The sequence below is a fragment of the Carassius auratus genome, chromosome 40 (assembly GCF_003368295.1).
Source record: "Carassius auratus strain Wakin chromosome 40, ASM336829v1, whole genome shotgun sequence".
Taxonomy (NCBI): domain Eukaryota; kingdom Metazoa; phylum Chordata; class Actinopteri; order Cypriniformes; family Cyprinidae; genus Carassius; species Carassius auratus.
In genome coordinates, this window is record NC_039282.1 from 19,222,236 (window position 1) to 19,237,235 (window position 15,000).

The window sequence follows — 15,000 nt, forward strand, 5'->3', positions numbered from 1 at the left end:
TTCTTTCTATTTATCTATCCATCTATCCATCTATCCATCCATCCATCGTTCTTTCATTCTTCCAGTCTATCGTTCTGTCTATCCGTTTATCAAAATTACATTTGAAATCTGCCTTCTTCCATTCACATTTGAACTACATTTCTCAGCTCAAACTCAATGCAGATGCACCGTAACTCAGTTCTGACTGATGTGTTGTGTTGACCGTTATCAGATGTGTTTAGTGAGACTCACTGCTAACTCTAGTCAACAGAGCGTTTTTAGCCAACAGCGTGTGAAAATAAAAGGCATTCAAATGTGTTACACAAACAGTATTGTTGCGTTAAGCATTTAAGACCCAAAACAGAGGGATGCAAAGGAGAAGAAGCAGAATTATACAGGAATTATTGTGCCTGCCGTAGCAAACGCTGCTAACAGACAACTATCTGCACACACACTGCAGTCAAGTGTGTGTGTGTGTGTGTGGACAGCACATCTCGTCTGCTGAAAGAGCTCACATATAAATGAGACAGAGGGACGTCTTGCTGTCACTGCCAGACCCAACGAATTCAATTCCCTGCGATAAGACCCCGGCAGACCTGAGCGGCTCCTTCTTCCAAAGTATCTCGTTATCTTTACCACACATTGATGGAAAAGCTTCAAGGAGAGCCGAGGTGTACACACCTCAGAAGAGCAAAAATAGCCTTGATAATTTGTCCTGAAACAGTGTGTCCTTCTCTCGGTGCTAACACATGTCAGGCAGAAGTCAGCAGTCGTAACCCAACAGATGAGGTAATGCTGGAGGTTCATCTCAGCCACAGCGAAGCAGCCTAAAGCAGCTGGTGATGAAACTCCTAATACTTGATCCAATCACAAGTGTTCATCTGAGACACATTTACCATTTTCAGCCCCCATGCTCTTTAAATATATCAATGGCGGATCACATGAGATGCTAATATCATGTGTAAACACTGACTTATATGGTTTCTATCTAGTAGAAGCTGGTCAGAACTAGTTTGAGTGTTTGATTAGCGTATGTGGTCTATTAACTGTTTAAATGTTTGATCAGCTCGTTTTGAAGGGGAAGGTCTTGAGATACTACGGTAGTTTTTTTAAATATTTTGAATCTTTTATTTTATTTTTTGTCTTTTTAATCAGGTTTTTGTGTGTGTGTGTGTGTGCGTGTATTGTTATCATACATTTTTATTTGTATTAATTTACATCAAGTTAAATGAACAGTGTGTGTTAGCAGGAAAGGTCATCCAATAAAGACAATGATATACTATTATATATATATATATATATATAGAAAATGTTTTTTGTTTTTGTAATTTAAAAGTTTTTTATTATTTTTTGTCATTTTTATTAGTTTATTAGTTATTATTATACCAGAAATTAGTTATTTTTATGTTTAAAACTATTGAATATCTTTTTTTTCAGATTTTTTTTGTACATCAAGTTAAATGATCAGGTTTTTTTGAGATGTTATTAAGATTAGTTTTATTATTTTTATATATCTATTTATTATTTTTATATATATAAAAATAGTGTTTTATATATATAAAATGGTATATATATATATATATATATATATATATATATATATATATATAGTTTTTTAATATACGTTTCAACTTTCAATATATGTTTCAACTTTAAAAACAAATTAAATTTTTATAATATTTTATTTCAGTTAACATTAATTTAATGTCAACTTTTTTTATGATTTAGTTTTTATTTCACTTCTCATACCAGGGTACTCATATTTTACTTTACAGATGAAGAAGATTTTTGTTTTCATCTTGTATGTCATCATTTTTTTAAGAAGAGTCATGAAACCTTTATGAAACCGTGTGTACTAGCAGGATACGAACACAGATATTTTTATTGTGTATTTCCCGCATTATGTTGAGGTCACACAGGTTTATGTGTGGGTTTTTTTCTGTTGTTGAGATTTTAAGTGCAGTATTTTCCAGAGCGTGTCTGATTGCATCTGGAGCACCAGTTATCACTGCAGGATGCTGTCGATTTTTTCCTTCCTCTACACTGCAGGCACTTTTAAACGGATGTGTTGTTATTTTCATTTAGCTTCCAGAAGCCTCCGTTCCGTGGCTCTGACGTTCAGCTAACTCTTCTGTTGCTATCATTAGCACCAGGCTAATGCCGCAGGCGTCCTGACTCAGTTCAATCTGCTGTTTCGGGGCCCAGAGCCAGTCAGATTCCTCATCGAAACACTCCGGGATGCCAACTAAACACAGATCACAACAGACGGGAGCGCCTCCTTCCTGCTCTGTGTGAAATCAACTCAGTCCTGCTTCTCCAAGCGCTAAATTACCGTTAAGAGATCATGTGTGAATAGGACCTTTTTAGGGGCAACTGCATTCATGCAAACGTTTAAAACTAAAAGTGAAACAAAATGCATGTATGTAAGGCTTAATATTAAGAAACGTGCATTGTGCACAAGTAGTGCTCCATATAAAGTTGTATATAATTAAGTCTCCAACAATATGTTTAGAGATCACGGTCGTTCAGAGAGCATTTCCAGGTAATGATGTCACAGAGTTTACCGCTGTTTGGAAATTGATGTGTGAATGGTGCTTTACTGGAAAAAAGTTGGAACGTCATTGCCTGTGTGGACAGCAATGTAATTTTACGGCAGTTTACTGGTATTACTGTGTGAAAGGGGCTCGTAGGTGAATTATAGCTTGGCAGAAGTCAGACGATGGTTTCTGGGAAGATGCATCATGGGTCACTGGACATATAATACACCTGCTCCGGACTGGCAAAGACTGCAGAGAGGCAAATTAAACTGGCAAAGGGACATCATTTAATGCATTTCAGTGAAATCAGATCATGATTGGATTGCTTTGTGTTTGGATCACATCTAGGGTTTCATAGATGATGGATGGAGTGCTCACCAAGGCTGCATTTATTTGATTAAAAATGCATTAATATTGTGAAATATTTGTGCAATTTAAAATAACTTTTTGAATGCATTTATGTATTCATATTTCAATGCATTTCTTTTTTTTATTCATGATGCATGGCTGCATTTTCTGCAACCATTTCTCCAGTCTCTAGTGTGATGTGATGTCACACTCTGAAGAAAATAAATCACACCTAGGACAGCATTTGAAGGGTTAATTAGGCAGAAATGTGTTTTGCATCACACACAGCGTTAAACACACCATTAGAAAGTTTTAGAAGTCAATTGTCACTTGCACAGATTCTGGGTGATAAGTATTTTCACACTCTGTGCTGTAGAGACGAGCTATTTTACACAGAATTGATCGTCTCACAAACTTTCCGGACGACAAAAACATCTACTAGTAATTAAATGCATATCTTTATAACTATAATAAACAGTAAGCACAGTGAATAAAGTGAGACAAACAAACATCACTGGAATGATTTATTGAGAGGCTCATTACAACACGTCGTAATTACCTAAAACAGGCAATTAGTGCCATTTGAACAGTTTAGAACAAAGAGAGACTGATGACACGAGTCATTAACTCATAATCTCAAACTTTTGACATTCAGCAAGAAGAGGAATTACTGTAAACATTTGAAGATCAGCAAGAGTTTGTGTGTACTTTCACCATAGCTAATTTACTTCATCAGTGCACTTTGTTCGTAGAAACTAATGTGCGTCTTTTAATTGCTTAGAATAAAGCGTTTGTGACAGAGAGTGAAAACAAGGTTTAAAAATGCTTTTTTTTAAGTTAGCTTCAAAGACTAATCTCCGGAAACATAATACGAAGATGCATTTCATGATGCCTTTAATGTTAATGTTTTATCTTCTGTGAAATTTTACTTGAAAATGTTTAGTGATACACACTAGCAATTATGCACATGATGTCATCACTATCTCTGGCGTGTGATTGGATGATGGTGGTTTCTTGTAAATAACTTTGGGACGTCTCTAGATTTCAATTATAAGTCATGTTTTTAAAGGCAATTTTCTAAAAATGAGTTTGTTTCTCCACTTCAGCAGCATTTACATACACCGAAACTTAGAGTTTTATTCCTGTCAATGTTTTTACCGAGGGGTTTGTTGATATATCATGTTCACCTGGTTTTATACTACATTATATTGCTGCAAGCATGGTGAAAATGCATTATATTCTCTCTGGTAACAGTATTTTCTGATTTATGGGGTGATCGGAAAAGAAGTAGAAAATCCCATCTGTTAAAAACTTTAATATTTAATATTTATATGAAATCAAACAAGAACTTTGAACCTGGCTTCAAAATAAATCCCATTAATAAAAACCTCAAAGTGTAATATGCCAAGAAAATGAATCTGGAAATGTACACAGATTTCATTATAAAATGCCTGAGTTTACTCATTTAGAAAAAATGTTTTTGCTTTGAGGTTTCTGAAATGTTTTGTATGCAATTCTTAATGTACTGTAATCAACTTATTATGATCAAATATGAGATCTAATCTTTTTTTTTTCACATTCACCTGTGGTGTCTTGCTTTAAAGTTAAAGAGTCACCAATCAAGTATCTCCACACCTTTTCAGTTCTGCATGTGTTGTAGTTTTACAGAGTAATGTGAATTTAAATCAACTACATTTTCAAGTCCATTCAGTCAGTAGTGTCACATTGTTTCGATCTGTGTGCTCACAAACAGCCTGAACTGGTGAAATCAATGCACGTCAACAGAAACAGCTCTCTGATCTCTAATCAACAGCGACAGGACAAACTAGTGCAGAAAGATCCTAAAAATCACTTGTGAAGCGAGCGCCTGGGGACGCCTGGCCTCCTTCATGTCTGTTTACATCACGTGCGCTTGTGAACTCTTGACAGAAGACACAGAAGAGGAGCTTTAACCTTTGTAATGTGGCTCAGTTCAGCTCAAACAAACAAACATCTGAATCTGGATCTGAAGTGCTCTGGGACACAGACACGCAGGTCAAAGTCAAACCCGCTCGCTCTGGTAAAGTGCTACTGTATCTATCTATTTAAAATCTGAAAAAGTGTACAGACAGCTAATAAACGCCTATAACAATATTGTAATAAATAGCTCTAACTTACTTAGGGAATGTTATATGTAGACAAAATTATATTTGGAAGTGTAAAACACCCAAATACAACTTTCTACAGAAAAAAATCCTAACTTCAGGAGTTTCTGTTTTGAGTACACAGTAAAAAAACATCCAACGTTGCTCGCATTTTTTCTTAAAATTCAGAAAATTCATTAATTCTTAGAGAAAACAAAAGGAAAATTTGGACAAAAATGTTCCAGATCTTTAAGGGTTAACATACTGTATATAATACATGTTATTATTATTATTATTATTCAAGTTTATTTGTATAGTGCATTTTACAATACAAATCGTTATTTGTATAATTATTATAATAATAATAATAATTATTATTATTATTATTATTATTATTATTATTATTATTATTATTATTATTATTATATCTAAGTGAGTGTGTACTATTTAGATAACGTTAAATAAATTTTCATAATATAATTTTTAGTGAATGTATAGTAATTAATAATCAGTCAATGTCCAGTGTAAAATTATAATTAATATTTAGAATATATTAGTAACATTACCATTACATACCAATTTTGGGACAAGACTAATGTTATTTATTTGTTTGTTTAAATGTATTATTATTATTATTATTATTATTATTATTATTATTATTATGTGTATGTATCTAAATATACATTAATATTACATAAAATTCGAAATATTGTACATAATATGTAGATAATATTATTGATTTGCTTTATTTAAAAGTTCAGTATTATAGATTTAAATGTTAGATTTAAATAAAATATATTTTATATCCACATGCTGGTCTATATATGGCCAAAGTATTTAGAAATTTAAAAAATAAATAAATAAGTGTTTTTTTTTATGTGTGTGTGTGTGTGTGTGTGTGTGTGTGTGTGTGCGTGCGTGCGTGCGTGTGTGTGTGTGTGTGTGTGTGTGTGTGTGTTTTCCTGCACATTACAGTGGAGTCTGTGTGAAATATGAACACTTTTAGAGAGGTGTGAGGTTTTCGCACTGAAGTGAATGTGTTTAGCATACACAATGCCTTTTGCATTGATATTTGATATTTTAAGTAGTGATAGTGAAACTTGACTCAGCAAACAACACTAAACATGTTTACTTTAAAGGGATAGTTCCCTTCTGTCATCATTCCTTCATCTATTTTGCTCCTATAACATTTCAGACAAGTGGAAAGAAAACACATGACAGGACTGCCATGTTTTCAGCCCCATAATGCCGTGTGAAACGATTGTTCTGCTCATTAACGGAGCTGTGAAGAAGATATCTGGCCAAAGAAAGAAACATCCAGAGTTCTCCGTCAGGTCATTCGTGAGGTTTTGATTCGTGAAAGCGTTTGAATTTCACAGCAGTGTTGTCACGATGAGAAGTGCAGCTTATTACAGTTTGGAGTGTGATTTATCTCGTTAAATTTCCCTTCGTAATAATCTGTGACTGATGAGTTATTAGACCACACTCGGACACAAACACACTTGTTCTCCAGAGAAACCGACTCTGTTTAGGATTCAGATTTCCCATAAATAAATATACAGTTGTAAGTTTATATCTCGCAGTTCTGACTTTTGTCTTTGAATTGCATGATAAACTTATAATTGCAACGCACATATTAGCTTTTGCAATTAGATTTGCTAGTTTAGCCACAAGCACATGTTCATTAGCAGAACATAAGCAGGCGATGAGTTAGAAATTGTGTAGCTGAAGTCCTGCGAGGTGACGTACTCTTTTGTGTAATTATGCATGCAGTTTTTCAGCATGAACTAATGATAATCAAGGATATTTGTACTTAAATATATGCATGTCGCACCGCAAGAGCATTTCAGATTAAAACTGTATCCTGATGAAACCATATGGTGATGACAGTTTTACATTTTTTCTTATCTGTAGAAATTAAGTAGTTAATGAGTAGTTCATGAGATAAAATAAAATGAGCCCACTGAGAAAGTTATTTAATGATTAAAAATACAGTAAAAATTGTATAATATTATTACAATTTAAAACAATTGTTTCTGTGTGAATGTGTGTTAAAGTGTAATTTATTTCTGTGATGCTCCGCTGTATTTTCAGCATCATTCCTCCAGTCTTCAGTGTCACATGATCTTCAGAAATCATGAAAATATGGTGATTTACTAATCAAGAAACATTTCTGATTATTTCTGCTTCACATTTTCGTGGAAACTGTGATGCATTTTATTTTTCAGGATTCACAGATGAACAGAAAGTTGAAAAGAACAGCGTTTATTTGAAATAGAAATCTTTTGTAACATTATAAACAAAATTTTGATCAATCGAATGAATGAAGTTTTAATTTCTTAAAAATAAACAAATGTTTTGGGTGGTATTGTAAATGATGCTGCTTAATGTTAACATTTGTATCACAAGTAATTTGCAAAACAGATTTAATGGCATATAATACTGACACTTTGTCTCACTGATGCATTTTATTTGCTTAAGTCTTAAAAGTCTTATTAGTTATTAACCACGTGTCATGCATGGTGCATTATGGATATGAGACTTGTTGTAAGTCAACCAGTGTTTTGTGTTTTTCCAAGTATGAAATTGGAAATGATGACTTTCTGAATTGAATAGAGTGAAGCTTATTTCTTCTATTGGGTCAAATGGACACGTCAACAGATCAATATGAGTTCAGAAATCATTTTCATGGCTTAATCTCTCGCGGTCGCTGGATGTCAGTTTTGTAAGGGATGTTATACTGAAGGTCAGATATTATCAAGGGTTCATCAGGTCAGAACATCTGAAGCTATTTAATAATGAACTTTCATAGTGACGTTTCTATACTTGCCAACGGATTTTAAAAATGTCTTAACTTTGCATTAAACTTCCTAAATCACACTTGGCACCACACTATTGTTTTTTTATTTTTTTTATTTTTTTATCTATTATTATTTTATTTGTATCTATTCTATTCACTATATTTTAAAAGTTACACTAATGGCACAGGTTTATTATAGTTAACTATAATTAAAACCATTTAAAAAATGCTTACTGAAATAATTTCAATTTTTTTTTTTTTTGTTAAACTAAGTGTACTAGAATAACACAAACTTAAACCTAAATGAAAATAAACAGCTTAACAGACATAGACATAATTAATGCAATTTACAAATAAAAAGAGGATTACAAAAATATTAAATTTAAATGTAACACAATATATATATATATATATATATATATTTTTTTTTTTAATTTTTTTTTTTTATGTAGTTACTAAGACAGTACTGATCTGGTGATTAAGTTTGTAAGATGTAGATGTATTTTGATGACCATAGAGAGTCGAGTGTTTATGGAAATAAATAAATAAATATTGAGAAAAAAAATGGTTATTTGAAAAAATGCATGTTATATATACAGTATATACATTCGAATTACAAATTAAATGACAAAATGTATTTTAGATAGTTGTCATTTCTTTCTTTTTTCATTTAGTTTAACTTAATGTATTGAAATAATAATAATAATAATAATAAAGTTTAAATAAAAGATGAATGAAAACTATATAAAAATAAAAAACTAACTAATAAAAATAAAAAACAAACAGCAAAATCACTAAAACTTTAAAATTAATTTTGAGAACAGAATATACAAAAATGTAAACTAATTAAAAAAAAATCTCAATTCTAAGACAGCATTGATTTGGTAATTAATTTAGTAAAATTTTAACATTTCTTTCTAATGACCATAGTGTTCCAGTAAAATCCTTATGAATATATGATGAATTTAATACAATTTAATAAAGCTTAATCGAGTGGATTAGATTCTGTAAAAACTACTCTTGACATATTGCAATCAATGTTGTGTTGCTTTCATATCTTAGGCTTAAAGAACAAAACCAATTAACCAAAGAGAGGTGTTTTTCATTAAGTCATTGTTTCATGCATGATCTCATTGCATTACAACCTGCTCCGTAAAATCCCAGATGTGTCGTATGAGCTCGGATCAAGGAGGTTTTTTTATCCTCCACCCTTTAAATTCAGCCCAGAATCTCTTAAGTGCAGAAATCACTACGGCTAAACAGGGATGAAAGAGCATCCAGACCTGTCCCGTGTAGATCAAACGCTGCTTTATTCCTGCACGTCCCTTGACACAATTTATAGCACAATTAAGTCGCTCCTACAAGCGTCTAATTTTCCGCAGCGTTACTTCAGCTCAAAATTGGTCCGGAGCGCACAAAGCTATTCCTCGGAGATTTCCACGGCCCTCGATTGTGAAGAATCAGATCGAGGAAAATCTCAATCTGCATTGTGTTGTTGAGAGTCATATAAGAAACACATGGCAGAGATCAAGGATGAGGGATGATTTTCTGAAGCTTGTTTCTATGGGATGAGATGCTTCTCCTTGGACTCGCAGGAGAAGGTGAGGAAGAGCTTTAATTAGCTGCTGGAGGACTGAGAGGGTCAGGAACCTCCTGCTTTCTGATGAAGAGCGTACTTTAATGCATGCTCTTATTGTGAATGATTCGAGAGTGAAGGCTGATTTTTTTTCATCCAGCGGTAATTGGGTTTTGAAAAGACTTTCATTTCCAGCTTTTGTCATCGGTGCCAATTTCAGCCAATTTTTACCGGTTCAGATCATCGGTTCACCCTGGATCAAATTAAATTCTGCCTCACATTATTTGATTTTTAAATATCCCGTTTCACTTGGAAATACGTCACACTGAGGAAATAAGAGCGTCCATTTGTTAAGATATAAATGCATGGTCTATTACTTGATGCATCTGTCTGTCTGTCTGTGTGTGTGTGTGTGTGTGTGTGTGTGTGTGTGTGCGTGTTTGTCTCTGTATGTGTGTGTGTGTGTGTGTGTGTCTGTGTGTGTGTGTGTGTGTGTGTGTGTGATTGTGTGTGTGTATACAGTATGTGTGTGAATCCTGACGTCTCGGTCTGTGTCTCTGCAGGTGTAGGAAGCTGATGAATCATGGAGAGGCTGGTGTTGTATGTGCTGGTGTTCGGCGCGCTGGTGAAGGCTCAGCATTGTCCGGGTCGCTGCATCTGTCAGACCATCTCACCCACGCTCACACTCCTCTGTGCCAAAACCGGACTGCTGTTCGTGCCGCCAACCATCGACCGCAAGACAGTCGAGCTCCGTCTGACCGACAACTTCATCACCGCTGTCCGCCGCAAAGACTTCTTGAACATGACGAGTCTAGTGCACCTCACTCTGTCCCGCAACACCATCAGTCAGATCGCGCCGCACGCTTTTGTGGGTCTGAAGTCTTTGAGAGCGCTGCATATGGACGGTAACCGGCTAACGGTCATCAACAGTGACCAGCTGAAGGGCTTGATCAACCTCAGGCACCTGATTCTGGGTAATAATCAGATTCACCACATTGAACCGTCCTCCTTCGACGAGTTTGTCTCCACCATCGAGGACCTGGATTTGTCCTACAACAACCTGAGGACGTTACCTTGGGAAGCCATCGCCAGGATGACCACCATCAACACCTTAACGCTGGACCACAATCTGATCGACCACATCGACCCCGGGACCTTCACGCTCCTCACCAAACTGGTGCGGCTGGACATGACGTCCAACCGTCTCCAGACGCTTCCGCCGGACGCACTGTTCCAGCAGGCGCAGGTACTGTCCGACCCCAAAATGTCCAGCTCCTCCAAACTGACGGTGAGTTTCGGAGGAAACCCGCTGCACTGTAACTGTGAGCTGCTCTGGCTGCGGCGCTTGACGAGGGAAGACGACCTGGAGACCTGCGCTTCTCCTGAACACCTGATGGACAAGTACTTCTGGTCCATTCAAGAGGAGGAGTTCATCTGTGAGCCGCCGCTCATCACCAAACACCAGGTCAGCAAACACAACTTTTCTTTGTTTTTAAGACCTATTCTAGCAGTCAGCACCAACAACCTAACCTAACCTAACCCTAACCCTAACCCTAACCCTAAGTCCCAATTTTCCTTTTGTTTTCTCTAAGAATGAATGAAATAACACAATTTTAAGAAAAACACAAGCAACAATTGTTTATTTCGTTTAATTAACAATAGATTGGAGTAGAGAAAATGGAAAGTATGAATAATAAACACAAACCAGCAAGTATTAAAAACAATTGCACAAATCGTCTTCTGCAACAATACAAACATAAAAAAATACTCACAAAATGAGGGGAAATATTCAAACATTTTTTGCAACTTGTCTTTATGAACTATATAATAAATATTTACTTAATAATATACATAATACAAATGATCGATCTACTGGCTGTAATCTGCGTCAGATTCGATTTTACCAGGACATCGTCTAGCGATGCAAAGACATAAATCCCAGTGCTTTATGTGTTTCGTCCTTGTTTTAGGTTTGTTTTATTTCAAAGTACTCAGTCTGTGTTTTTCTGGCCGTTTTCCAAGAGTTTTCCCATGCAAATGTGTTTAATTGTTTTTGTTTTTATGCACGCACACATGACAGACTTTACTTTCACTTTGCGTTCATTCATACTTCCAAAGAAATATGTTAAATAGTAGTTCAAAAGTCTAATTGTTAATTGGTTGAATATGGGACAGTATGAACCAATCTGTGCATGGGGGTGGGACTTAGCATCAACAATCATTTCAAACAAAATAAAATGCATTAGCTTCTTCTGACGAATCAATGTTGTCGAAATGTGATGATGTAATCATGTACAGAGCCTCTTAATATCCAAATGAGACAAATCGGATATCACAGAGAATCTCTGCTTTACAGTTTTACTTTTTAAAGCATTCAGATAGACAAACAATGCTCCTTAGCCGTTCACTGTAAACCACGGCTTCTTGGGGCTTATTGCTTTATTTAACTTCACGCAGGTCACCAAACCCTACGTGATGGAGGGACAGGGCGTGACTCTGAAGTGTAAGGCGATGGGTGACCCCGATCCCACCATTCACTGGCGCTTTCCCGATGGCAAACTGGTGCACAACAACTCTCGTACGATCCTGTACGACAACGGCACGCTGGACATCCTGATCACCACGATGAAGGACAGCGGCGGCTTCAACTGTGTGGCCTCCAACGCGGCCGGTATCGCCACCGCAGCCGTGGAGGTCAACATGATCCCACTGCCGCTTTTTGTCAACAACTCGGGTCACATGAGGGAGGCCGACCCGGGGCTCTCGGACATCACCACCTCCACCAAATCCGGCAGCAACGACACCAAACCACAAAACAAGAGGGTCGTCGTCGAAAACCTGACCGCAAACTCAGCGGTCATCCACTGGCCATCCGAGCGCCACATTCCCGGGATCAGAATGTATCAGATCCAGTACAACAGCACCGTCGACGAAACCCTGGTGTACAGGTAAAAAAGACCTCTTCTTTAACCTATACATAAAACAGACATGACTGATGAAATCCACGGCTCCTCAGATGCCCAGTGTGTCTACATCTGAAGCACTTAACCTCGGCTCACCCCAGTCGCTGTCTAATCTATCTCCTGTAAATCAGTCTGGATTAAAAGCCACTCGTGAATCTCATTTAACCAGCTTTCCAGGAAAATTACATCGAGTTAGACAGAACAGTCTTAAATTTCAGATACTCCTAACATTTATTCTGCATAGAAATGTCAAGAAAAATATTTATATTTTAATAATAATTCGTCTTAAAATAATGAATTGTAAAAATAATAATATAGTAATTTTTATTATTATTATTAACATCTGTGTAGTTATACTGAAGTGTATATTTATCCTTTTAGCTCCCAAATAATTATTAAATTAATTAATTAATTAATTATAAAATTAATAAAACTATTACTTTTGTTATTTGTATTTTTAACTGTTGTATATTTAACTATATTTAAATATATTTACTTAATATATATTTTATAATTTCATCATCATAATTAAATATAATTGTTTCTATTTTTCTATATTTAGTTTGGTGAATTTGTTTCTGTTTTTCTAATAAATATTTTTTGTGTGCACAGATCTGTATCAGTAAATTTAATGAACCACAAAGGCCTTCGATAGATAGATAGATAGATAGATAGATAGATAGATAGATAGATAGATAGATAGATCAGATAATGCAGTTTAACATCTGCAGCTGGAGAGACGTAAAACACTTCTGATATTTATTAGCCTCGCAGCAGGCCTCGTCGTATCATTACACGTGACAAATCTCCAAATTAAAACACCTCTTCCTTTTCAGTAAAGACGGGGAAACACTGGTAATGTGAATGAGGTGCAAACGAGTGACTGCTGATGATTGCTTTCAAGGACAAACAGTGGCTTTCAGAAAGAGTCACGGAGTTGGCTCGCTTTAGTGCAGCGTGTTCAGGTTGAGTCGAGGTCGAAGTGACAGATTCATCCACAGTCACCAGAAATACAGAGAAACGTCAGACCTGTGAATGAAATCAGCTTCAGAGATCTGCACTGGACTGAAGGGCAACACACACACACACACACTAAAGTGAAGTAAAGATCAGCTGAATTACTGATAACCCCGAAGACGCTCAGATTGAGCCAAACTTTATCTATCAGTGGGACGGAGATCTTGAGGTTTAAAGGCCAGACTGAGCTGATATCGAACAGATAAATTAGTTAGATTAGACTAGCGCTTCTGGGAAAAATAATGAGAAATTGTATTTTGCGAATAAAAAAGACAACAAAATTTTTTTCTGACATTATTTTCAAGACAATTAAAACTTTTAATGCACGTTATAATGTTAAAACAAATATATATATATATTTTAAATAAACAAATAGGTTCAATTGTACTTTACAGTTTAAGTTATTTATTTATTTATTTATTTATTGCATTACTCTAAGCTTAATTGTCAGTAAAAAAATATTACTATTATTTTTTTTTATATAATTTAGAGGGTAACCATGCATAATAATCAGGAAGATATTTATATATACTTAATTAGTTCTTAATTTTCTGGCAAATTATGAAAAATATATTCATTATTATGTTCTATTTTATGTTGTTTCACTGTATTACTATTTACATTTACAACAGATTTTTTGCATTAAAGTAAGATTTAAATATGCTAAATGAAAGGAAAATTTGTTATTGTTTTATAAAACATTATATTATGTAATATTATTTATTATATTACTATTTAAATAATACTTTTTTCACACTACAGATATTTTTCATTACAATAATGAGAACTTAGTGGGTAAAATGTGCTTAATTATCAGGATAATTGTCACAATGCAAACTTTATTATTACTTTTTAATTTTTATTACTACTTTTTTAATCTTTTTTGAATGAGATATTTTCTTGCATTACAGTCATGAGAATTCAGAATGTAAGATGTACTTCGTTATCAGAAAAACTGTCTTGATGCAAAAAAACTATTAAAATATTATCCGCATGGTAAATATAATTTCATATTTTTTCTTTTTATTTTGGGGTGAAATATGAGCGGTCAAGCTCTTAGTTATTTTAGTGCGATTGACGATTACATGGAGCTTTGTGAAGACACCGCTGCTTCAAAACATTAGTATCTAACGGCTCATGATCATCAGATGAGATCCAGACCCGAGGACTGAAGTCCTTTCATCAGCATCTGAGTCAGGAAAGCATTACAAAACCATCCAAACATGAGCCGACTTCATTCTGATTCAGGAGGACGACACACTTCTAAAGCAGACAGCAGTTACTGAGCAGAAAAAACACGCAAGCAAACAGTGAAGTGAGAGGATATTTGAGCTGAGAATTGATTTCTGTCTCTTGAACTGCTTCAGACTGACTCTAAATGGCAGTGCACTTACAGACGACAAAGAAACGACAGAATAACAAAACAAAACAATCCAGCATCGGGAAGACTGCACCCTGCATCATACTTTAAAATATGCAAAATGGTGTCATTATTATATTTATTATATATATATATATATATATAAAATTCTTGCAATGCAATAAAATATATAATATATATATATTTATGAAATAATTATTATTGTAAGTGCAAAAACAAAACTATATATATATATATATACATTACTGTTTTTTGTGCATTACAGTAAATTGAATT

General features: G+C 34.8%; 1 protein-coding gene across 1 annotated transcript in view; it reads left to right on the forward strand.

Annotated features, from left to right (window-relative positions):
* LOC113058789 (leucine-rich repeat and fibronectin type III domain-containing protein 1-like) overlaps positions 1–15,000 on the forward strand; it is a 97,198-nt gene that overhangs the window by 78,181 nt on the left and 4,017 nt on the right. The window contains exons 3-4 of the mRNA XM_026226994.1: positions 9,927–10,828; positions 11,821–12,311. Coding sequence (XP_026082779.1) covers positions 9,947–10,828; positions 11,821–12,311 — 1,373 coding nt within the window. The 5' untranslated portion in view covers positions 9,927–9,946. The remainder of the gene's footprint in view (positions 1–9,926; positions 10,829–11,820; positions 12,312–15,000) is intronic.